The sequence below is a fragment of the Eleutherodactylus coqui genome, chromosome 13, assembly GCF_035609145.1.
Source record: "Eleutherodactylus coqui strain aEleCoq1 chromosome 13, aEleCoq1.hap1, whole genome shotgun sequence".
NCBI classification, from domain to species: Eukaryota; Metazoa; Chordata; class Amphibia; order Anura; family Eleutherodactylidae; genus Eleutherodactylus; species Eleutherodactylus coqui.
Window position 1 is genome coordinate 11,030,012 of NC_089849.1, and position 26,779 is coordinate 11,056,790.

General features: G+C 45.2%; 1 protein-coding gene across 2 annotated transcripts; it reads right to left on the minus strand.

Annotated features, from left to right (window-relative positions):
* Positions 1 to 204: 204 nt before the first annotated feature.
* HCK (HCK proto-oncogene, Src family tyrosine kinase) lies at positions 205 to 24,720 on the minus strand. 2 transcript variants are annotated; one of them, XM_066588246.1, is made up of 12 exons: positions 24,613 to 24,720; positions 21,879 to 22,106; positions 10,206 to 10,236; positions 9,483 to 9,582; positions 8,027 to 8,125; positions 6,285 to 6,388; positions 5,329 to 5,478; positions 4,808 to 4,960; positions 2,818 to 3,077; positions 2,588 to 2,741; positions 1,694 to 1,825; positions 205 to 1,551 (listed from the first exon to the last, which is right to left on the minus strand). In XM_066588246.1, exons 2-12 carry the CDS (start codon positions 21,990 to 21,992, stop codon positions 1,349 to 1,351), a joined length of 1,500 nt encoding a protein of 499 aa, XP_066444343.1. In that variant the 5' UTR covers positions 21,993 to 22,106; positions 24,613 to 24,720; the 3' UTR covers positions 205 to 1,348. The 2 variants fall into 2 exon arrangements, with proteins under 2 accessions (XP_066444343.1, XP_066444344.1); XM_066588247.1 differs by lacking the exon at positions 24,613 to 24,720 and having other exon boundaries at positions 21,879 to 22,300.
* Positions 24,721 to 26,779: the final 2,059 nt, after the last annotated feature.

The following is a 26,779-nucleotide window of genomic DNA, read 5'->3' on the forward strand; positions in this document are numbered from 1 at the left end:
CAGAGGTATTATGTAGTCACTATGTGGAGGAATTAGGTGCCCACAGTTTAGAGAGATTGGGTGACGTAGTATATAGGCATTATATGGGCTCCATATAACAGTATTATGCAGTCACTCTGGTGTATTAATGGGATTGGTGGTTTCATCCTTGGTATAGTTGTGGGCACACGGACCTGTACAGGTGATGATGACACAATACGCAGGTTATACCGTGACGCATTTATGCATTATATACAGCAGGAAAGATTTAGTAACATTATAAAAAATCTCAATTAAGTGAAAAAAGCTGAAAGTGATGAAGTGCTGCAGGCGAGAACAGTGAGCACAGAGCTGCTGCAAGTCTCCATGTACGCAGTGCTTGTATAGAAAGCGGTGGGGCTCCATCAATATCACAGTATACTCAGTGCTGCCTCCAGTGTACACTGTGCAGGTCTCCAGTGTACTCGGTACTGGTGAATATCAAAGTCTCTTGGGTACAGAATGCAGGCATAGAGTCTCCAGTGCTCACTTATAAACTCTGTACACCCTGCTGGTTCAGGGTCTTCAGTGTGGTCAGTGCTGCTTCAGTCTGCATTGCACACAATGCTGGCTGAGAGTCAGAGTCTGTTCAGAGTCTGCAGTGTTGGCTTGGAGTCTCTAGTTTACACCCTGCTGGTTCAGAGTCTGCAGTGTTGGCTTGGAGTCTCTAGTTTACACCCTGCTGGTTCAGAGTCTGCAGTGTTGGCTTGGAGTCTCTAGTTTACACCCTGCTGGTTCAGAGTCTGCAGTGTTGGCTTGGAGTCTCTAGTTTACACCCTGCTGGTTCAGGGTCTTTGGTGTACTCCATACAGTCTCCATTGTGTACAGGGTTGGCTCAGAGTCCTTTGAGTATAATGCGCTGGTTCAGAGTCTGCAGTATATACACAGTGCTAGCGCAGTCTGCGGTATACACAATGAAGCTAAAATGGTTCAGTGTCTATAATCACCACCCAGTTAGATCAGTAGGGACAGTGCTGGTTAGTTCAGTCTCTGCAGGATTTTAGAGGCCCCACCTACAGGCAGAGTTGGGTACTGCATGAGCACAATTAAAACAATACAGTTTCTGCTATAACATTTACATAGTTCTGAAAGCAGCACATTCTGAGCTTGTTATAACTATTAATCTTCTCTGTTAATTGTATCAATAACTGATGTGCCATCTGATTGGCTGTGAACTACATAAGGCAATGCGGGGGTGTAATTAGGTGGCAAGTCTGAACCAAGTTATTAGCATCCGTAACAGTATACTGCACTACCGGTGACTTGCAATGATGCGGGAGTCTGGATAGTCAGTGGCATTTTGGAACGCCCGGGCACTCCTCATGCCTCCTCATGGCTGCTGCTGGTATTGGCTTTCCGTGGCAGTGAAGAAATCCTCCAGGATGCCCTGCAGATATTCAAAGGTTGGTCGCTGCTCTGGGTTTTGCTGCCAGCACTGCAGCATGATGCCATAAAACTCCTGAGGGCAGCTGGCTGGGCACGGCATGCGATACCCGCGCTCCAGAGCGGTGATCACTTCCAGATTGGACATTCCTGGAAGAGAAGCAAAACATCTTTAGCCATTGGCACCCTTCCTGTCAGTGCTAAGAGCCGTGGCACATACTTGTTTACACGTGGTTCAGCCCACAGTATGCCCACTTCTGTGAAAAGTCCCTGCCAAGCACGATGCTCTCACCTGGATACGGGGTCCTCCCATAGGTGATAATTTCAGTCATTAAAATGCCAAATGACCAGACGTCGGATTTGATGGTGAAGGAGCCGTAATTTGCTGCCTCGGGCGCCGTCCATTTAATGGGAAACTTGGCACCTGGTTGGCAGAAAGATTGTTAAGAACAATAATTTATCTGCACAGGCGCCAGCCTCAGTGACCCTATACCGTGCCCCCTTAGTTTAAGCTGGCATGTACCATTGAAGTGTCCCTATTACAATACCAGCCACTGTACCCTCAAACAATACCAGTGTGCTGTCATTACAGTGCCAGCCACAGTGCCCACCATACATTGCCAACCACTGTGCACCTAACCAGTACCCTTCTTACAATGCTAGTAGCTATATCCAAAACATCATCCCCATCTGCCAGTCACATTGCCCTCTTACAATACCAGCCACTGTACCCTCAAACTGTGCCCTTCTTACATTACCAGCAGGTGTACCCTCAAACAGTACCACTGTGCTAGCATGACCCTGACAGCCACTGTACCCTTAAACAGTACCCCTCTTACACTGCACCCAAAACCCTTATCCCCCTTGCAATACCAGCCACAATGCCCATCATACTTTGCCAACCACTGTCCACTCAAACAGTGGTGTCATGCCATTGCTCTGCCAGGCACACGGGCTGGGCACTGCTACTAGGACCACATGGTGCCACAAGTAACAGGACACAAAGTAAACCTGTCCCCTCTTCGTAGTGCGGAGGGCGATCTGCTCCGCTGTCAGCCATAATCGTGCCCTCTTTTAAACTGCGGTACATTTTTAGGCACTGAATGCCAAGGCGGGTGATGTACTTCTTCCCCCAGGGGGCATACTGTATGCCACTGATGAGATCTCTGCCCGTGCCCATATTTACCTTCTCGTGCTGTATACTCGCAGTCCTCAATCACACGAGCCAACCCGAAGTCTGCGATTTTACACGCCATCGCTGCGGACACCAAGCAGTTCGCGGCTCTCAGATCCCGGTGGATGTAATTCTTCTGTTCGATGAACCACATTCCCTCCGCGATCTGCAGGGAAAGGTCAGGAATGTAAGACGCAAGGAGACGCGGTCTGGGAGGCGACTGCGCTCGCCGCGGTCCTCACCTGGGCGGAGAAGTCGATGAGCTGCGGCAGCGTCAGGTAATTCCCCTCCTGGCTCTTGAGGAAGTCTAGCAGGCTGCCCTTCTCCATGTACTCGGTGATGATGTATATGGGCTCCTCCTGGGTGACGACCGCGTGGAGGCGGACGAGGCGGTCGTGCTGGAGGGTCTTCATCAGGTTGGCTTCTTCCAGGAAGGCCTCAGGAGACATAGTGCCCGGCTTCATGGTCTTCACAGCGACCTGTGTGTGCCCGCTGTACGTGGCTGTGGGTGAGAAATGGCGCAAAGGTGAGCACTATAGAATGATCCCCAGGGACTACTTCTGTGGGGTGTATCTAAGCCTTTGGATACATCACTGCTCGTTAATGGGGCAACAATGCCGCTACCCAGCTCCAACTGGGTTAAAGTAAGGGTGCATTCACACGGTCGAGGACGAGGGCGGTCTGAGGAACGCGGGCTGATATGGCATTTGCAAACGTGATTTGTGAGAAAACCGCATCGCCGCAACGTGATTTTCATGTGCGCCAAAATCACACATCTCAATAGGAAAACTAGAAATATAAGAGAGTTGGATCTACACGTGACTGCGACGTGATTCTGAAACTGAATCACCCAAAAATGGGGCGCGAGGCGATCGGTTTTCACGTTTTCATAAGTTTACACGATGTCACGATACGCGGTGAAGACCGGGGATCTCTAACTGTAAACAGCCGTGCGAGAAACTCTGTTGCCCATAGCAACCAATCACAGCGCAGCTTGCACTTTATATTCTGCTGTGGTAAAGTGTAAGTTGCACTGTGATTGGCTGCTATGGGCTGTGCTATGATTGGCTGATACAGGCTGTGCTGTAATTGGCTGCTACGAGGTACACGGGTTCCATCACCCCGTTTCTTCAAAAACTGCCTTTTTCAAGGCTGTTTCTATAATTACAGTGTAAACGAGTGTTTATAACAGCAAGTGGGAGAAACACACGTATCACATCATCCCGTACAGAGATAGCGCCCAACTGGGGGGCTGAAATTAATCAGCAGTGCTGTGTGATACTGTCTGCTGAGCTGTGTATCTAATCCTATCCTGTGTGATACTGTCTGCTGAGCTGTGTATCTAATCCTGTCCTTTGTGATACTGTCTGCTGAGCGGTGTATCTAATCCTGTCCTTTGTGATACTGTCTGCTGAGCGGTGTATCTAATCCTGTCCTTTGTGATACTGTCTGCTGAGCGGTGTATCTAATCCCATCATGTGTGATACTCTTGGCTGAACTGTGTATCTAATCCTACCATGTGTGATACAGTCTGCTGAGCTGTGTATCTAATCCTACCATGTGTGATACAGTCTGCTGAGCTGTGTATCTAATCCTACCATGTGTGATACAGTCTGCTGAGCTGTGTATCTAATCCTACCATGTGTGATACTGTCTGCTGAGCTGTGTATCTAATCCTACCATGTGTGATACAGCCTGCTGAGCCGTGTATCTAATCCTATCATGTGTGATACTGTCTGCTGAGCTGTGTATCCAATCCTATCCTGTGTGATACTGTCTGCTGAGCCGTGTATCTAATCCTATCCTGTGTGATACTGTCTGCTGAGCCGTGTATCTAATCCTACCCTGTGTGATACTGTCTGCTGAGCTGTGTATCCAATCCTATCCTGTGTGATACTGTCTGCTGAGCTGTGTATCTAATCCTATCCTGTGTGATACTGTCTGCTGAGCAGTGTATCTAATCCCATCATGTGTGATACTCTTGGCTGAACTGTGTATCTAATCCTACCATGTGTGATACAGTCTGCTGAGCTGTGTATCTAATCCTATCATGTGTGATACTGTCTGCTGAGCCGTGTATCTAATCCTATCATGTGTGATACTGTCTGCTGAGCCGTGTATCTAATCCTACCATGTGTGATACAGTCTGCTGAGCCGTGTATCTAACCCCATTATGTGTGATACCATCTGATGAATTATGTATCTAAGCCTATTAGTCTGCGGAGCACCTACCCAACCAGACATCTCCAAACTGTCCGGCTCCGAGCTTCTTCTCCAGTTTCAGCGACTCCCTCGGCACCTCCCAGGCGTCCTTCTCCCAGGGCTTCTGTGGGCGAGCCGTCTTACAAGGTTCCTTGAGATACTGGCACAATCCGTCCATATTACCTGTGGGCACAAGGCCTGATAAGTCCAACTCCTGGAATTCATTGTTACTTTCTTATACTTTGTAAGACCTCTGCTTGCTGTCAGTGAACTGAAACACTCTTCCTTACATCTAGAGGCTGATCATGTGCTGCTGACAGAGGTGCGGTGCTTGTTACAGTGTGCCAGAGCTTTTTAGTGTAACCAGTCCTGCGTCTCGGTGAGCAGGCAGATGACTGGGACAGATCATTTCCATTCAATGACAGCAAGCAGTGACTAAGGCATTTCCATTGCAGCAACGGGACTGAATGTTCCATCACCTCCTCCCCTGCAGCTGGCTATAGGTGCATGTTCCCCTTAAATGATGCCCTTTCCTTCTTTGCTCGGCTCACCTTTGTAGTAGGCGACCAGTTCATGGAGAGAGCTGAAGGTTTTCCGCGGGGAGACGTAGAATCCGCCGTTGTCCAGAGTGCGGATCTTGTAATGCTTCACCATGTTCCCCGACTGAGCGTTGTAGTCGCTAACCGATAGGGAGTAACAGCCTGAAAAATACCAGCAGAGGAGGTCAGACAGCTGGAGGAGAACTCCCAGGGACGCTGGGGCAAGTCTGCACTGCCCCCTAGTGGTGGGGTAGGTGGTTTTGGGTATCGGCACTACATCTCCGACAATGCAGCACAATATAGTGTAGAGACACTTAAAGAGGATTGTACCACAATTATAAGTTAGCCCCCATCCACAGGATGTCCACAAGATAGGGGATAAGTACTGATTGGTGGGGGTTTCATCGCTGAGACCCCAACGATCTGGAGAATGGGGTTCCCGTGTTCCTAGTCCTCACTGCAGGGTTACTGCACCCACTAGCGCTCCAGTCACTGTCAATGGGACTGCAGATTACCTGCAGGACACACTCAGGTATTTCCGTCACCCCATTGAAATGAGTGGAGTGCTGACTACGAACACTCGGCCAGCGCTCCCTTCATGGGGGGAGAAGCAAAGGGCCGCAGTGACAGACGAGTGAGACACAGGAGTCCCGTTCTCAAGATTGGCAAGGGTCCCACCAAGGAGTCCCCACCAATCCGCAAGCTATTCCCTACTCTGTGGTTGTCCTGTGGGTAGAAGATAACTTGAAACTGTAGTACAGCCCTTTAACCAGCAGGTGGCAGCAATACGATATTGAGGCCTGCAGCCTGAGAGCTGATAGAACGGTAACTGCTGCTTTGGATGTGACTGGAGTATTAGAGAGGTCGGTTAAATGATTGGTCCCACAATGTTACACCCCTCCCTCCTAACAATAGGTGGCTAGTTTTGTGGGATCATCCTACATGTCATATTGAAGGCACACACTCACCCTTCATGGTCTCACTGTCTCGTATCATGAACGCGCCGGCCTGGTTCTCGGGGGACAGGAGCTGCCGCTCGGCTTCTTTCCTGCCGACACCTTTGAAATACCATCTGCAGAAATGAAAGATTTACAGGAATTCTCCATTTTCGAAATGTAAGCTTGAAGACTTCGGGCAGTTTGATGGAGTTCTGTGTTGTCGTAGCAACAGAAACTTTATTTTTTATGATCGTAATATTCCAGTAATCCGCCATTCCAACGGCTGCGAAGATATTACTGATCGTTTTATATATCTCCAATATAAAAGTAATTTGTATTCCAGGGCCGCCGATAAAAACTTGTAGTTGATTAATTTCATAGTATAGTTTCATAGGGGTCACAGTTCAGATTCTCTGATACAGAGCTCCAAATCCCCTGCATAGACACGGAGTTACAGTACATGATAACATTCTCACTGCCGGCAGCCACCACTAAGGGGAGCTCACTGTATACTTATCTGTACAACGAAAAATCTGTATGCAGTGAGCTCCCCCTAGTGGTGGCTGCAGGGAGAAAGAATTTTAAAATGGAACTCTACACTGAGCAGCCCCTTTATTGTAGACCCCATCTAGTAGTGTTGGACTCCTTTGGCCTTCAGAACCGCAGCAGTATGTCGTGGTGTAGATTCCACTGGGTGATAAAATCGTTCTGCAGGAATACCGGCCCCTGCGGACAGGAAGCTTCTTGTAGTTGCTGTAGGTTAGATGGCGGTGCTGACATGTTCTGACCGGCTGACAGGAAGGGGTCATCGATTCATGCTGCTTGCCTCAAACTCTGCCCTCCCATCAGCAACAGAAATCTGGATCAGTCTGTTCATTTGACATTTTTTGCTGCTCAGTGATACAAGCTTTGCGCTCTTTTGCCCGCTGGAGTCTTTCTGTTTCTCTTAGACACAATGGCGCTGGAACTGGTCGCCTGCTGTTATACCATCCGTGCGAAGGAACGGTGAGTTGTGCGTTCGGACACGTTAGTTGGAGCTCCAGCGTTGTATTCAGCTGACTGTGCAGCCTGTTGGTCAGAACGATTCCTGACATCCTCCTCCGACCCCTTTCAGTGATGAGTTGTTTCTATCCACAGGATCCCCTTTCGCCGGATGTTTTCCTCGATCGCGCCATTCTTGGTATACTCTCCACACCGTTACACAATAACCCCCCCCCATGGTCAGCAGTGAGACCCCGGCTAGTCTAGCACTGATGACCGGCCTCGTTGGAAGTCGCTCCGATCGCTGGATTTTCCCATATAATGTGGATTCACACTGAAACTGATCCACAGAAAACTTGTCACGTGATTTTATGCTCCCGGGTCATGGGGAGAATTACCATACAGGGAAGCTGGGGGTCTAATAAGAGGGCCATTCAGCGTATGGTTATGCAGAGGATTTGGAACTCTGTATCAGAAAAAAACGAAGCTGCGGCCGCCATGATGATATGTATGAAATTAATCTACACAGAATTTCACCTCATTAGATCAGTAAAACAAGGAACACGATGCTTCACCACATGGTTCCTGTTTATATATACAATGGATCTGTAATTGTTATCTCACTCAAGTAAATGAGGCTGAGCTGCAATACCAGTCACAGTCTGTGGATAAGAGTGGCGCTGTTTGTGACAAAAAATTAGTCCAATTTTCCTAATTCCATTCAACCTTTTATAAAGAGGACTACAGCAGGGAAGGGTGAAGACAGCGGTGTTATAGGTCCGGATACTCACTCTTCAGACTCCAAGGAGTTGACCCGTCCCACATAATTGCTGGGGATAAAGCCTTCTTTGCCTGTACGAATCAAGCGGGCTCTCCACCACTCCCCGGACCTGTAGCAAGAAGTAGTCATGACTGAGCTGTAATACACTCATTGTCCAAACCCATCCCTCCCCTACCAGCAGTATATGTCTATATATACACGCATTGTATATACATACAGTCATTGTACAAACCAATGCCCCCCCCCCCCTCCCCCCTAGAGGTTCTTGGATAAAACTTTCTCTGTGATTGTAATGTTGTTAGAAGTGATTACATATCAGGGCAAAAGGAGCATTTATTATGGAGAACCGACCCCTTGTAGGGAGGCTCTAGTACCCTGTTGTGCCACCTCTAGCTTGGATACAAGATGTAATACGGGGGGCATGGAGGCTCTAGTACCTTGTTGTACCACCTCTAGCTTGGATACAAGATGTGATACGGGGGCATGGAGGCTCTAGTACCCTGTTGTACTGCCTCTAGCTTGGATACAAGATGTGATACAGGCAGGCATGGAGGCTCTAGTACCCTGTTGTACCGCCTCTAGCTTGGATACAAGATGTGATACGGGAGGGCATGGAGGCTCTAGTACCCTGTTGTACCACCTCTAGCTTGGATACAAGAAGTGATACGGGGGAGCATGGAGGCTCTAGTACCCTATTGTATCGACTCCAGCTTGGATACAAGATGTGATACAGACGGCCATTGAGGCTCTAGTACCCTGTTGTAACGCCTCTAGCTTGGATACAAGATGTGATACGAGTGAGTCTCAGGGCTCTTGTACCCTGTTGTACCACCTCTAGCTTGGATACAAGATGTGATACAGATGGGCATGGAGGCTCTAGTACCCTGCTGTACTGCCTCTAGCTTGGATACAAGATGTGATACAAGTGGCATGGAAGCTCTAGTACCCTGTTGTACCGCCTCTAGCTTGTATTACATTGCCTATGTGTTTCAGAAGGGCACGTGCGTTTAGAAAGGGGTAATGTTTCTCCTTGTGGAGAGCTGCACAATGGTGTAGAGTCTTATAAGCCATGCAATGCTCCCTGGGAAAAAGCTATGCAAATAAATGAATAAGTAATAACCCTCCACAATCCTGAAGGCAGCTACTCTATGAGCCAATATCTAACTCAACAGGCTCCACATACAACTGGTGACAACCCTTGTTCTCCAGTCTAGGGGTTTACTACACTGTGACCACCAGGGGGCGCTGCTCAGCTTCACATCAGGGTCAGGTTCACACTTAGGAAGGTGAGAAAGACTATTTCACACCTGTATTAGGTGTGAGGCTGTAAGGTGTGAACCAGGCATGTCATCATAAGACCTGTGATGTGACCAGGGATGTACACCTGTCCAGGGGTGACATCCTCCGTCTTCTTAGCCTGTACAGTAACGTCTGCGCTGCGCTCTGATTGGTCCTCTGATACTTACTCCTCAAGGAGCTGCAAATTATCTCCTTTCTGAAACGTCACATCATCCGGGTGCACGGCGTCATAATCGTACAAAGCCACGAGGATGATGGGATCATCACCTGCGAGCAAACAAACCAGAGTATTCCCTATAGCATCCAGCACTACAATCCCCAGCATGTGCTGCTGAGCTGTGTATCTAAGCCGATCATGTGTGATACCATTTACTGAGCTCCTGTATCTAATCCTATCATGTGTGATACTGTCTGCTGAGCTTCTGTATCTAATCCTATTATTTGATACTGTGCTGAGTTGTGTATCTAATCATTTGTGGAACTGCTGTATCTAAATCTATCAAGTGTGATACTGTCTGCTGAGTCTCTGTATCTAATCCTATGATCTGTGATACTATCGCTGAACTGCTGTATCTAATCTTATTGTGTGTGCTACCTTTTACTGAGTCCTTGTATCTTATCATGTGTGATACTGTCTGCTGAACTATATATCTAAGCTTATTATGTGTGATACTATCTGCTGAGCTGTGTATCTAATTCTACGATCTACAATACTATCTTCCAGATCCAGTGTATCTAAGCTCATCACATGTGATAGTATATACTGATCCTATGTATCTAAGGCTCTGTGATACTTGAGGAATCTGATTGGCTGTGATGGCTTCTGCTACATTGTATTTCTTTGATACTTCGTCTATGAAACCTCTTAAAGCGGCAGTGCGGTCACTTACCTCCCCCGCCGGCGTTCTCCTTGTGTTTATTCTGTAAAACAATCAGCGCATATAAACCGTTATCTAACGAGGCGATGAGGTACAAATAACGTATAAGAACAAAACAACAAAAAAATAAGTGCCCCCCCCCCCCAATAATAGTGGAGGGGGATAAGCTTTGACTTCTGTTACTTTGTGGCCCCAGAGCATTTGTCCCTTCCCCTCCCCCCACCGGGGAGCCTTCCTGCCCATGACATTACTCTTCTGTGGAGTTGGCGATATTTTCGTGACTGCGCAGAGACATTTACATAAAAGTTTGGGGAAGTATTCGCAGTTCCGTTCCTGGATGAGATGAAGCAATGGAGGTTTGTTGCGATAGCTGCATACTTCTCTGATGCAACCCCGTGAGCTGACGCTTCTTTGTAGCTGGGAACATTTGGGGTGATTTCCCTGCAGACCATTCGATAAAACTTTCACTTATTGCACAAGGAGAGCTTTCAGTGAGAAAGAGGAATTGGGGGTCATTAAGTATGAAAATGAATATCTACTGGAGCGTTACCCATCAGTGCCAGGAAGCAGAGGTGAAACTTGAAGCTCCCGGGCCCCGATGCAAAACCTGTAACGGGGCCCCCAACTATAATGCTTTACTCATAGTACTGGGTTACCTATATGGAGAAGAGAGGCCTTATGGGCCCCTATGGCTACTGGGCCCGGGTGCAACCGCATCCCCTGCATCCTCTATAGTTACGCCCCTGCCAGGAAGGGCTTTGAGGAATTGTACCCGGAATTGTGCCCGCTTTTAGTTCCTGCTTTGCATCAGGCTCTGCTATGTGAAAGTGCGGTTGTGACTTTAACCTCTTAATGACCATTGATGAATACACTCCAGGTAGGCAATCCGTGAAGCAGATGACGGGCGCTCCTGCTGCTGTTAGGGATGGGATAGCTGTCACGTCCAGCCCCCCACGATGAAATCAGTAGGGGCCCCTACACAGAACTCCTGCCATACAGGACGCACTTTGTAAGTAGATTTATTCCAGCTAGGAACCACTTGATTCCAGGACTGGGGCACTAAACCACTAGATACCAAGACTGGGGCACTAAACCACTATACACCAGGACTGGGACACTAAATCACTAGACACCAGCACTGGGGCACTAAACCACTATACACCAGGACTGAAATACTACACCACTAGACACCAGGACTGAGATACTACACCACTAGACACCAGGACTGAGATACTACACCACTAGACACCAGGACTGAAATACTACACCACTAGACACCAGGACTGAGATACTACACCACTATATACCAGGACTGAGATACTACACCACTAGACACCAGGACTGAGATACTACACCACTAGACACCAGGACTGAGATACTACACCACAAGACACCAGGACTGAGATACTACACCACTAGACACCAGGACTGAGATACTACACCACTAGACACCAGGACTGAGATACTACACCACTAGACACCAGGACTGAGATACTACACCATTAGACACCAGGACTGAGATACTACACCACTAGACACCAGGACTGAAATACTACACCACTAGACACCAGGACTGAGATACTACACCACTATATACCAGGACTGAGATACTACACCACTAGACACCAGGACTGAAATACTACACCACTAGACACCAGGACTGAGATACTACACCACTATATACCAGGACTGAGATACTACACCACTAGACACCAGGACTGAGATACTACAGCACTAGACACCAGTACTAAGATACTACACCATTAGACACCAGGACTGAGATACTACACCACTAGACACCAGGACTGAGATACTACACCATTAGACACCAGGACTGAGATACTACACCACTAGACACCAGGACTGAGATACTACACCACTAGACACCAGGACTGAGATACTACACCACTAGACACCAGGACTGAGATACTACACCACTAGACACCAGGACTGAGATACTACACCACTAGACACCAGGACTGAGATACTACACCACTAGACACCAGGACTGAGATACTACACCACTAGACACCAGGACTGAGATACTACACCACTAGACACCAGGACTGAGATACTACACCACTAGACACCAGGACTGAGATACTACACCACTAGACACCAGGACTGAAATACTACACCACTAGACACCAGGACTGAGATACTACACCACTATATACCAGGACTGAGATACTACACCACTAGACACCAGTACTGAGATACTACAGCACTAGACACCAGTACTAAGATACTACACCATTAGACACCAGGACTGAGATACTACACCACTAGACACCAGGATTGAGATACTACACCACTAGACACCAGGACTGGGACAATACACAACTAGATACCAGGATAGGATAGGGGCACTAAACCACTAGATACCAGGACTGGGACACTAAATCACTAGACACCAGGACTGGGACACTAAACCACTATACACCAGGACTGAGATACTACACCCCTATATACCAGGACTGAGATACTACACCACTATATACCAGGACTGAGATACTAAACCACTAGATACCAGGACTGAGATACTACACGACTAGATACCAGACTGGGACACTAAACCACTAAACACCAGGACTGGAACAGTACACCACTAAACACCAGGACTGGGACACTAAACCACTAGATACCAGGACTGGGACACTAAACCAGTAGGGTATTATTGTATCTTGATGCCACCGGAAGCTAAGGGTGTAACAGGAGGAACGCCCCTCTCACACCCCTAGCTCCCGATTGGGCCAAGGCTGCAAGGTCCTAGTACGTGTACATTAGTAGTTGTAAATGCTGGCATGTTACTGCTGTAACATGGCAGCATTAACATCTAATAATGGAAGCCTAAGAATAAATGTTACCCTCACCATAAGGCCCCCCGCTCACAGCTGCCGCCCTCACCGCTTGTGGTCCGCCGGTTGGACAGTCAGCTCCGTGTCGCCCGCTTCCCCACTCACAGCTGCCACCATCAGTGGTTGTACTTCGTTGCTCGAACTGTCTGGTCCGTGCACACCACTTCCCTACTGACAGATGCTGCCCTCACGCCTTCTGCTCCGGCCACAGGACTGTCATATCCGTGCCGGCGCTCACCTCCCTGCAGCAGCCGGGATCCCAAACTTACATCCGGCGGGGGTCGGGGTGCCTCTTGTGCGGCGCAAGAAAAGCCGCTTCAGGACGCTTTACACTCAGCATATATCTATATTACTCCCCAAATCCGCACTATTTGCAACCTGATTGGCTGTTTGGATTTACTCATTCCCGGTGATTGGTTCTTTGGTTTGGCTGGTTCACGGTGATTGGTTGTTTAGGTTGCCTTGTGTAGAAGTGGGGAGTAAAAGGCTAATATGCTTATCCAGTGCTACAACACTGAGCCGGGGTTCGCCTTGTGCCTCGTTTGCGAGGTAGCCCGTTGCAGCTGTGGCTGGGCGTATTTTCCCCCAACCTTTACTGGCCTTCCAGGACCCATTTGGCAGCCTGCTGTGCAGCCAATCAGCTACATGGGGCATCACCCCCTGTCAATCTTGGCTCAACCAGGACTTCCTGGTGGCATCAAGATACAATAATACCAACCACTAAATACCAGGACTAGGACACTAAACCACTAGATCCCAGGATTAGGGGACTAAACCACTAGACAGCAGGATGAGGACACAAAACCACTAGATACCAGGAATGGGGCACTAAACCACTAGACACCAGGACTGAGATACTACACCACTAGATACCAGGACTGGCTCACTAAACCACTAAACACCAGGACTGGGACAATACACAACTAGACAGCAGGATAGGGGCACTTAACCACAAGATACCAGGACTGGGACACTAAACTACTAGATACCAGGACTAGGGCACTAAACCACTAAATACCAGCACTGGGGCACTAAACCACTAGACACCAGCACTGGGGCACTAAACCACTGGACAACAGGACTGAGATACTACACCACTAGATACCAGGACTAGGACACTAAACCACTAGAAAACAGGACTGCGACAATACACAACTAGACACCAGGATAGGGGCACTAAACCACTAGATAACAGGACTGGGGTACTAAACCACCAGACACCAGGACTGGGGCACTAACCACTAGACACCAGCACTGGGAGTTTAAACAACTAGACACCAGGATAGGGGCACTAAACCACTAGATTCCAGGACTGGGACACTAAACCACTAGACACCAGGACTGGGGCACTAAACCACTAGATACCAAGACTGAGGGCACTAAACCACTATACATCAGGACTGCGACACTAAATCACTAGACACCAGCACTGGGGCACTAAACCACTGGACAACAGGACTGGGACAATACACAACTAGATACCAAGACAGGGGCACTAAATACATATAAAGATATCAGGACTGGGACACTAAACACTAGACACCAGGACTGAGATACTACACCACTAGATTCCAGGACTGGGACACTAAACTACTAGACACCAGGACTGAAACAACACACAACTAGACACCAGGATAGGGGCACTAAACGACTAGATACAAGGACTGGGACACTAAACCACTAGATAAAAGGACTGAGACACTAAACCACTAGACACTAGCACTGGGGCACTAAACCACTAGACACCAGGACTGGGACAACACACAACTAGACACCAGGACTGGGATACTACATCACTAGATACCAGGACTGGGGAAGTAAACCACTAGACACCAGGACAGTGACACTAAACTACTAGACATCAGGACTGGGACAATACTCAACTAGACACCAGGATATGGGCACTAAACCACTAGATGCCAGGACTGGGACACTAAACCACTAGATAATAGGACTGCGACAATACACAACTAGACACCAGGATAGGGGCACTAAACCACTAGATAACAGGACTGGGGTACTAAACCACTAGATACCAGGACTGGGGCACTCAACCACTAGACACCAGCACTGGGACAATAAACAACTAGACACCAGGATCGGGGCACTAAACCACTTGATTCCACGACTGGGACACTAAACCACTAGACACCAGGACTGGGGCACTAAACCACTAGATACCAAGACTGGGGCACTAAACCACTATACACCAGGACTGGGACACTAAATCACTAGACACCAGCACTGGGGCACTAAACTACTGGACAACAGAACTGGGACAATACACAACTAGTTACCAAGACAGGGGCACTAAATACATATAAAGATATCAGGACTGGGACACTAAACACTAGACACCAGGACTGAGATACTACACCACTAGATTCCAGGACTGGGACACTAAACTACTAGACACCAGGACTGGGACAACACATAACTAGACAACAGGCTAGAGGCACTAAACCACTACATACCAGGACTGGGACACTAAACCACTAGATAACAGGACTGAGACACTAAACCACTAGGCACCATGACTGGGACAACACACAACTAGACACCAGGATAGGGGAACTAAAGCACTAGATACCAGGACTGGGACACTAAACCACTAGACACTGGAACTGGGACAGTAAACCACTAGACACCAGCACTGGGGCACTAAACCACTAGACACCAGGACTGAGATACTACACACCTACATACCAGGATAGGGGCACTAAACCACTAGATACCAGAGCTGAGACAATACACAACTAGACACCAGGACTGGGATACTACATCACTAGATACCAGGACTGGGGAAGTACAACACTAGACACCAGGACTGGGACACTAAACAACTGGACATAAAGATGAAGTCTGTGACACCAGAACAATAGACACCTAGACAGGCTTACTACACCACTAGACACCAGAACTGGGACATTAATCCATTGGACAGAGGACTGTCAACCTCAAACATAGGGACACTACACCATAGGACACCAGGACTGGGACACTAAATGATTAGACACCAGCACTGGGGCACTAAACCACTGGACAACAGGACTGGTACAATACAAAAGTAGACACCAGGACAGGGGCACTAAACCACTAGATGTCAGGACTGGGACACTAAACACTAGACACCAGGACTGAGATACTTCACCACTAGGTACCAGGATTGGGGCACTAAGCTACTAGACACCGGGACTGGGACAACACACAACTAGACACCAGGATTGGGGCACTAAACCACTAGATACCAGGACTGGAACAATAGACAACTAGACACCAGGACTGGGATACTACATCACTAGATACCAGGACTGGGGAAGTAAACCACTAGATACCAGGACAGGGACACTAAACCACTAGACACCAGGACTGGGACACTAAACCATTGAACAGAGGACTGTCAACCTTAAACATAGGGACACTACACCATAGGACACCAGGACTAACATACTAGACACCAGCACTGGGGCACTAAACCACTGGACAACAGGACTGGGACAATAGACAATTAGACACCAGGACAGGGGCCCTAAACCACTTGACAACAGTACTGGGACAATACACAACTAGACACCAGGACAGGGGCAATAAACCCCTAGATAACAGGACTGGGGCACTAAACCACTAAATATTGGGACTTGGACACTAAACCACTAGACACCAGCACTGGGGCACTAAACCAAAATACACCAGGACTGAGATGGTACACCACTAGATACCAGGACTGGGACACTAAACTACTAGACACCAGGACTAGGACAACACACAACTAGACACTAGGATAGGGGCACTAAACCACTAGATACCAGGACTGGGACAATAGACAACTAGACACCAGGACTGGGATACTACATCACTAGATACCAGGACTGGGGAAGTAAAACACTAGACACCAGGACAGGGACACTAAACCACTAGACATCAGGACTGGGATAATACTCAACTAGACACCAGGATATGGGCACTAAACCACTAGATACCAGGACTGGGACACTAAACCACTAGATAACAGGACTGGAACACTAAACCACTAGACACTGGGACTGGGACACTAAACCACTAGACACCAGCACTGGGGCACTAAACCACCAGACACCAGCACTGGGGCACTAAACCACTAGACACCAGCACTGGGGCACTAAACCACTAGACACCAGCACTGGGGCACTAAACTACTAGACACCAGGACAGAGATACTACACCACTAGATACCTGGATAGGGGCACTAAACCACTAGATACTAGAACTAAGACAATACACAAATAGACACCAGGACTGGGATACTACATCACTAGATACCAGGAGTGGGGAAGTAAAACACTAGACACCAGGACAGGGACACCAAACCACTGGACATACCAAAACAATAGATACCTAGACAGGCTTACTACACCAGTAGACACCAGGACTGGGACATTAAACCATTGGACAGAGGACTGTCAACCTTAAACATAGGGACACTACACCATAGGACACCAGGACTAGAATACTAGACACCAGGACTGGAACAATAAACCACTAGACACCAGGGCTGGGATACTATAAAACTAGAAGTCGGAACTGGGGCAGTAACCCAGGGGACACCAGGACTGGAATATTATATCACTAGACATTAGGACTGAGACACCAAACCATGGAATGTCAGGACTGGAGCACTAAACCACGGGACACTAGGACTGGGATACTATGCGACTAGACACCAGGACTGGTACTTTAAACCATTGTACATCAAGATGAAGACAAAGATACCAAACCAATTGGCACAGAGACTGGGTCAATATACCACTAAACACCAGGACTGGGACACTAAACCTCGAGACAGCAGGACTGGGACAATACACCACGAAAAACCAGGACTGGGACAATAAACTACTAGACACCAGGACTGGGACACTAAACCACTAGACACCAGAACTGGGATACTAAACCACTAGACACCAGGACTGGGACACTAAACCACTAGACACCAGGACTGGGACACTAAACCACTAGACATCAGGATGTGGACACTAAACCATGGGATACCAGGACTGGGATACTATACCATTATACACCAGGACTGGAACACTACACCACTGGACATCAAGATGAAGACAAAGACACCAAAAACAACTGGGCACCAAGAATGGATCACTACATCAGTAGACACCATGACTGGAACATTACATCACTGGACACCAGGACTGAGCCCCTACATCACTAGACACCATGACTGGAACATTACACTTCTGAAAACCAGGGACTGCAACATTAGACCACCAGACACCAGGACTGGAACAATACACCACTGGACACCAGGAAAAAAGACACTGGACACCAGGACTAAGACACTACAACAATGGACACCAGAATTGGAACATTACACCATTGGATACCTGGTCTGGAAACTATGCCACTAGGCACCAGAACATTCAATAATCCCAGGTTAGGAACTGTGCGGATTAACTACTGAATACAGACTGAGAGGCAGAAAACTATTGGTCAGCAGTAAATAAGGCATTAGTCTGCCGGATACCGAGGACTATAGCACAGCAAAACCAGATACAACGACAGTGCGTGAACATATTGTTTAATGCATACAAAATGCTAGTCAGTGTGCAGATCGAGGTTTTTGCAAGCCAGTCAAAAATAGAAGATATGAGTTGAAGGCCCATTATATCAAGTTTTACATAAGGGGAAGTTGGAGAATTGCACTCATGGTTTTGCAGCCCCACACCTCTTCTGAGAAACTTCTGTTGAATGCTGAGACATTAAGCAGCTGTTATGTTGGCTTTAGGAAGCAGTAAACTGACTGAATGATGGGCGAGGGCAACGCATCACACAAAGGTTGTCATTCAACGCATGCAAAACTAATGAGGCAGGATGCAAAACATTTGTAGGTATCTAATGTTATACCCTTTCAGTGGTGTGAAAATGAACAGCTCCGTCCCATGCCATTGCCAGTAGGTGCCCAGAGGAGCCCGGCCTCATTATAAAACCAGTGGAGCTATAATGTATCAACTAATCATACAGGGATTGGACGACCCTCACAATCCTCAATATAAATATATATGGTGTGATGTCATCAAGCATGGTGGTGGATGATGACATCATTCATGGTCAGGTGATGACATCAGGTTTAGCTTTTGCACCAGGATCTAAGATCTTTACACCTTCTATAAACATTATCACGAAAAAGAAAATTGCGCCAGATGACAGTGAGCGGCTAATTTTGTGTTTGCATTGTCGTCCTGTAATAACCATTATGTGAGTAGAAAAGTAACATAGTGCACCCCACCAGGGAAATAAGCTGAGGGAAGTTCGTTTGACACTGCAGTCTTCATTTTGATCTTCATCACAGAGTTTGGTCTAACATCCAAAACACGGAATTAAGACGGAAACCAGGACGGAACTACAGGGTTTCACTGTGTATCAGAGGCCCCTTTGGTCTCCGTTTCACAAGGTTTCCTTCCCTGTCCTTCTTTTTAGATGGACAGAAACCCCGGTGGACAAGACTTATGTATCCAGCAAAGAGACTGACAAGGAGGGAGAACTTGAGAAACGCGGACCAAAGGGGTCTCTGATTCCCAGATGGAACTCTATGGCTCCTGGTTTCCATCCCAATGCTGGTTTTGCAATAAAAGATGAAAACCTGAGCTGGAGAGCGAGGCGAAGAGAAAATCGTAGTGTGAAAGTAGCCCCATAGCGTTCGCACTGCGTACAGTATAAGGCTCTGCTCAGACGTCCTCTGAACATTTACGTTTTTCTATTACATCATGGAAGAAAAAAATTAAAATAACGCATGACGGATTGCCAAATGACCCCGATGGAAGCCATCACTATAATCAGTCCCGTCGGGTTTCTGCCGCTCGTATTGGAAAGAAGTAGCGCAACACGCTGCAATAGATTTCTTGGCATTTATAACTAAAACCCTGGACTGACCCCCTGAAGTGGCAAGTAAGCGGAGTCTAATGATATAGTATGTATCTGGTAATTCTATACATCTATTTCTCATGAATACAATATTATAATACACTATATGTCTTATTATAGTGTATGCCATGAAGACAGTGTAATAATATATCTAGTTATGGTGTATATAGTGTTATAATAAACTCTATACTGAGTAATAGTGTATACAGTGTAAGACTATATACATTTAGTTGTCATGTCTATAGTGCAATAATATATCGCATATCTAATTATAGCGCATACTGTATATCTAGTTATGGTGTATACAGTGTAATAACTATATATTTAGTTATATTATGTACAATTGAATAATTTAAGCATATAGATATTCATAGTACCGTATGTACAGAATAATAATATATTATAGCTAGTTATAATTTATATTGCTTAATAATATATATTTAGTTATACCGTATACAGTGTAATATATAAATAAATATATATATATATTACACACCAAGCTATAGGGTATACAGAGTAACACTATATATTTAGTTATAGTGTATATGGTGTAATAATATACTATATATATAATTATAGTGTATACAGTATATATTTTGTTATAGTGTATGTAGAATCATAACATAATCTATATGTAGTTATGGTACATACAGTGTAATAAAAAAACATATATATGCATAGTTATAGTGTAATTAAATACTATATATTTTGTTATAGCGCATGCAGTGTAATAATATATGTAGTTATAATGTATACAGTGTAATATCATAATTGTTATTTAAGTATACACAATGTAATATATATCTAGTTATAGAGTATATGGTGTAACAATATGTATCTAGTCATCATGTATGCAGTACAATATTATACTATATATCCAGTTATAACGTACACAGTATAATAACATATATCTAGTTATGGCGTATACACTGTAATAATAAACTATATATGTCTAGTTTTAGTGTAATAAAATACTATATATCTAATTATAGCACTTGTAGCATATATACCTTGTTATAGCGTATATGCCGTATTAATATACTACAGTATGCACTGTATATGTGGCTTTAAAGTATATAATATTATACTATATATCTAGTTGTAGATAGGGGCCTCAGAGTGTTACGAGTGTTCAGGCAGCAGTATGCAGTCCTCAGCTCTCGCTCACGACCTGAAGGCTGCGAGCTCAATCCCCGCTTGGTTCAGGTAGCCGGCTCAAGGTTGACTCAGCCTTCCATTCTACCAAGGTCAGTAAAATGAGTACCCAGCTTGCTGGGGGGTAATAAATAAAGTACCTCAAAACACTGCGGAATAAGTTGGCGCTATACAAATAACAAGTCCCTTTCCCCTTATAGCGCATGTAGTGTAACAACATATATCTAGTTATAGCGTATATGCTGTATTAATATACTACAGTATGCACTATATATGTGGCTTCAGAGTATACAATATAATATTATACTATATATTTAGTTTTAGCGCAGTGTAATATTCTGTATCTAGTTACAGTGTATGCATTATAATAATATATATCTAGTTATAGCGTATACTACAGTATGCCCTATATATGTAGCTTCAGAGTATACAATATTATATTATATATTTAGTTATAGCGCAGTATAATAATATATATCTAGTTATAGCATATACTACAGTATGCCCTATATATGTAGCTTCAGAGTATACAATATTATATTATATATTTAGTTATAGCGCAGTATAATAATATATATCTAGTTATAGCGTATACTACAGTAAGCACTAGATATGTAGTTTCAGAGTATATAATATAATACTATTTATCTAGCTGTAGGGTATATAGTGAAATAATATATATGTAGTTATCATGCATACAGTATAATATTATACTATATATCTGGTCAACATCCTATTAGATACTATGTTATGTACTCACCGCTCCAATGGGGGATGTGGGATCTTTCACATAATGTCCAGGCTCGGTCTTGGGCACAACTTCCCAGATTTTGCTGGGCACATTAGCAGCGGGTCTGGACTTGATGCAGCCCATGCTGATGGCACAGTTGTCGGGCTGCGGTGTGATGGGTGACGGCGGCGGAGACTTCCTGATATTTCTCCACTAATAGTTCATCTTCACGTTTCCCACACAGGATGCAGCGTTTTCCTAGAAGCAATGAATAGGATGTGATATTAGTAGACAGCGCAGGGCATAAGAGACACCTTGTCAGAAGGGCTGAACGCTCGGCTGTAAGGAACTTCTCTTTTCAAGAGCTGAATTTACATGAAATGAGCTTCCTTCTAAAAATGCAGAACTGGCGGGCGGGAGAGAAACCCAGAGAACCCAGGACAAAGAGAGAAACCCAAAGAGCCCGGGACAAAGAGAGAAACCCAAAGAGCCCGGGACAAAGAGAGAAACCCAGAGATCCCAGGACAAAGAGAGTAGCCCAGAGATCCCAGGACAAAGAGAGTAACCCAGAGAGCCCGGAACAAAGAGAGAAACCCAGAGATCCCGGGACAAAGATAGTAACCCAGAGATCCCAGGACAAAGAGAGTAGCCCAGAGATCCCAGGACAAAGAGAGTAGCCCAGAGATCCCAGGACAAAGAGAGTAACCCAGAGAGCCCGGAACAAAGAGAGAAACCCAGAGATCCCAGGACAAAGAAAGTAACCCAGAGATCCCGGGACAAAGAGAGTAACCCAGAGAGCCCGGGACAAAGAGATTAACCCAGAGATCCCAGGACAAAGAGAGTAACCCAGAGATCCCGGGACAAAGAGAGTAACCCAGAGATCCCGGGATAAAGTGAGAAACCCAGAGATCCCGGGACAAAGAGAGTAACACAGAGATCCCGGGACAAAGAGAGAAACCCAGAGATCCCGGGATAAAGTGAGAAACCCAGAGATCCCGGGACAAAAAGAAAAACCAAGACAGCCCGGAGCAAGGAGAGCAACCCAGAGAGCCCGTGGCAAAGAGAGTAACCCAAAGATCCCAGGACAAAGAGAGAAACCCATAGATCCCGGGACAAAGAGAGAAACCCAGAGAGCCCGGGACAAAGAGAGAAACCCAGAGAGCCCGGGACAAAGAGAGAAACCCAGAGAGCCTGGGGCAAAGAAAGAAACCCAGAGAGCCCGGGGCAAAGAAAGAAACTCAGAGAGCCCGGGGCAAAGAAAGAAACTCAGAGAGCCTGGGGCAAAGAAAGAAACCCAGAGAGCCCGGGGCAAAGAAAGAAACTCAGAGAGCCCAGGACAAAGAAAGAAAGAAACCCAGAGAGCCTGGGGCAAAGAGAGAAACCCAGAGAGCCTGGGGCAAAGAGAGAAACCCAGAGAGCCCGGGACAAAGAGAGAAACCCAGAGAGCCCGAGACAAAGAGAGAAACCCAGAGAGCCCGGGACAAGGAAAGAAAGAAACCAGAGAGCCCGGGGCAAAGAGAAACCCAGAGAGCCTGGGGCAAAGAGAACCACGACTTAAAGCGCCAGAGAAAGAGAGGCATCACAAATCATTACTTTATCCCCTAGCTAGCCATTGATTACTTATATATCTGATCCTGGGAAAAAATTGGTGCCAGCACGGCTACCATGGTGACTTTTACCCATGTTACTCGGGGTACTAACAGCAATGGCTACCAATACTGCTACTAAAGGGAGTGTCACTCAGCTTACCCAGAGTCCTGAACGCCAATCGTTACTGATAGAGCTCCAACACAGAGTATGGACAGGCTGACATGGGCGGACCGGATTCAGTATGCGGGAGGCCCGCAGCAGATTCCGGCTGTGAGTCCACGTACCTGAATTTTCTGTATTGCGGATGACTGCGGCGGTTGACTCTCGGTCATGCACAGTACAGGTTTTTTTTGGCTGTTTGTATTTCCCAGGCTGTCGCTAAACAATGACGAGGGTACCCGCAGCCCATACGCAATGTAAATTGTGTATGGGCTGTGGCTCAGACAACCTCCATTAACTTCAATGGAGACCGTCCAAGCAGAATCCACAAGTGTGAGTGAAAAAGCGATTTTACATGCTTTACAATGCCAGCATTTTGCGGCAGATACTGATCACGGTTTTCTCAATTGGAATTCACCTCTGTGAAGCCGACCTAATTGCGATGATTACCGCCATAAAAAGGAGTGTTACCTACCTCAGCTGCAGTCCTGAAAAGCACCAGAAACTCCTGGTTCTATAATTTTGTTTGTAATTTTGATGTGTTTTAACAGTGGAGACCATCAGCAAGCAGCAGGGGTCTTCATTAATGCACATAGCAGGTAATCCCCTGTTGCTCATGTTCTGTCCTAATGGGTTAATCAACTGGGTAATCATAGATATGGACACAAAATGTATTTAAAATAAAGAAAATGCCATCCTAATAACAGAAAGTAGCCTGCTTGTTGATGGTTTTTATTAAAAATTAAGTGAAAACTGCCCCAAAAAAGGAAATGAAGATTAATTACACATCAAAATGAGTAACATTTGCTGTCTACAGATCATATACTGGAGATTCCCATGTGTTGTAACAGCACAACCAGAACACGCATGTATACAGGCAACTGCAGTGTTGGATGGGACAAACAGTGAAAACTATGAAAATAACCAGTCCGCCAGTAGAGATCCACAATGACCAGAACAGGACGGGTCAGTCATGAGACTAACTGCTTGGCAACTAGGTTTAAAGGAGACTTACCCTAAAAGTTAGAGGCAGCAATACATCACTGGCCGAACACAACACTATACCAGAGAAAGAGGAACAAGAGATGAGATATCAGCAGGAAACACAGAAGCTGTAAATACATAACCACTCAACCCTGCATACCCGCTGCACCAGAGCCCCCAACATGTGTTATGGCTAGCTGATCCTCCTACTTGTGTTACATCACGTATTCATCCGAGCATTAAAAAGCATGTTTACTGCAACTACATCGACTGCAGCTTTCTTCTGTCTAGGTTGGACCTAAAACGCTGTTCATCATGTCTATATATAAATATTATAATAGTGCCTCCTATGTACAAGAATATAACTACTATAATACTGCTCCTATGTACAAGAATATAACTACTATAATACTGCCCCCTATGTACAAGAATATAACTACTATAATACTGCCCCCTATGTACAAAAATATAACTACTTTAATACTGCCCCCTATGTACAAGAATATGACTACTATAATACTGCCTCCTATGTACAAGAATATAACTAATATAATGCTGCCCCCTATGTACAAAAATATAACTACTATAGTACTACCTCCTATGTACAAGAATATAACTACTATAATACTGCCCCTATGTACAAGAATATAACTACTATAATACTGCCTCCTATGTACAAGAATATAACTACTATAATACTGCCCCCTATGTACAAGAATATAACTACTATAATACTGCCCCTATATACAAGAATATAACTACTATAATACTGCCCCCTATGTACAAGAATATAACTACTATAATACTGTACCCTATGTACAAGAATATAACTACTATAATACTGCTCCTATGTACAAGAATATAACTACTATAATACTGCCCCCTATGTACAAAAATATAACTACTATAATACTACCTCCTATGTACAAGAATATAACTACTATAATACGGCTCCTATGTACAAGAATATAACTTCTATAATACTGCCCCCTATGTACAAGAATATAACTACTATAATACTGCCCCCTATGTACAAGAATATAACTACTATAATACTGCCCCCTATGTACAAGAATATAACTACTATAATACTGCCCCCTATGTACAAGAATATAACTCCTATAATACTGCTCCTATGTACAAGAATATAACTCCTTTAATACTCCCCCTATGTACAAGAATATAACTATTATAACACTGCCCCCTATGTACAAGAATATAACTACTATTATACTGCCCCCTATGTACAAGAATATAACTAGTATAATACGGCTTCCTATGTACAAGAATATAACTACTATAATACTGCCCCCTATGTACAAGAATATAACTACTATAATACTGACCCCTATGTACAAGAATATAACTACTATAATACTGCCCCCTATGTACAAGAATATAACTACTATAATACTGTCCCCTATGTACATGAATATAACTACTATAATACTGCCCCCTATGTACAAGAATATAACTACTATAATACTGACCCCTATGTACAAGAATATAACTACTATAATACTGTCCCCTATGTACATGAATATAACTACTATAATACTGCCCCCTATGTACAAGAATATAACTACTATAATACTGTCCCCTATGTACATGAATATAACTACTATAATACTGTCCCCTATGTACATGAATATAACTACTATAATACTGCCCCCTATGTACAAGAATATAACTACTATAATACTGTCCCCTATGTACAAGAATACTACTACTATAATACTGCCCCCTATGTACAAGAATATAACTACTATAATACTGCTCCTATGTACAGGAATATAACTACTATAATATTGCTCCCTATGTACAAGAATATAACTACTATAATATTGCCCCCTATGTACAAGAATATAACTACTATAATACTGCTCCTATGTACAGGAATATAACTACTATAATACTGCTCCCTATGTACAAGAATATAACTACTATAATACTGCTCCTATGTACAGGAATATAACTACTATAATACTGCTCCCTATGTACAAGAATATAACTACTATAATATTGCCCCCTATGTACAAGAATATAACTACTATAATATTGCCCCCTATGTACAAGAATATAACTACTATAATACTGCTCCTATGTACAGGAATATAACTACTACAATACTGCCCCCTATGTACAAGAATATAACTACTATAATACTGCCCCCTATGTACAAGAATATAACTACTATA

What these genes read in the sequence shown, in the direction of transcription:
- HCK (XM_066588246.1), bottom strand. Translation starts at nt 21,992, where the DNA reads ATGGGCTGCATCAAGTCCAGACCCGCTGCTAATGTGCCCAGCAAAATC. An exon ending in GGAGAACGCCGGCGGGGGAG is followed by an intron (nt 9,583 to 10,205) that starts GTAAGTGACCGC and finishes GTTTGCTCGCAG; the next exon opens with GTGATGATCCCATCATCCTC. An exon ending in AATTTGCAGCTCCTTGAGGA is followed by an intron (nt 8,126 to 9,482) that starts GTAAGTATCAGA and finishes TTCTTGCTACAG; the next exon opens with GTCCGGGGAGTGGTGGAGAG.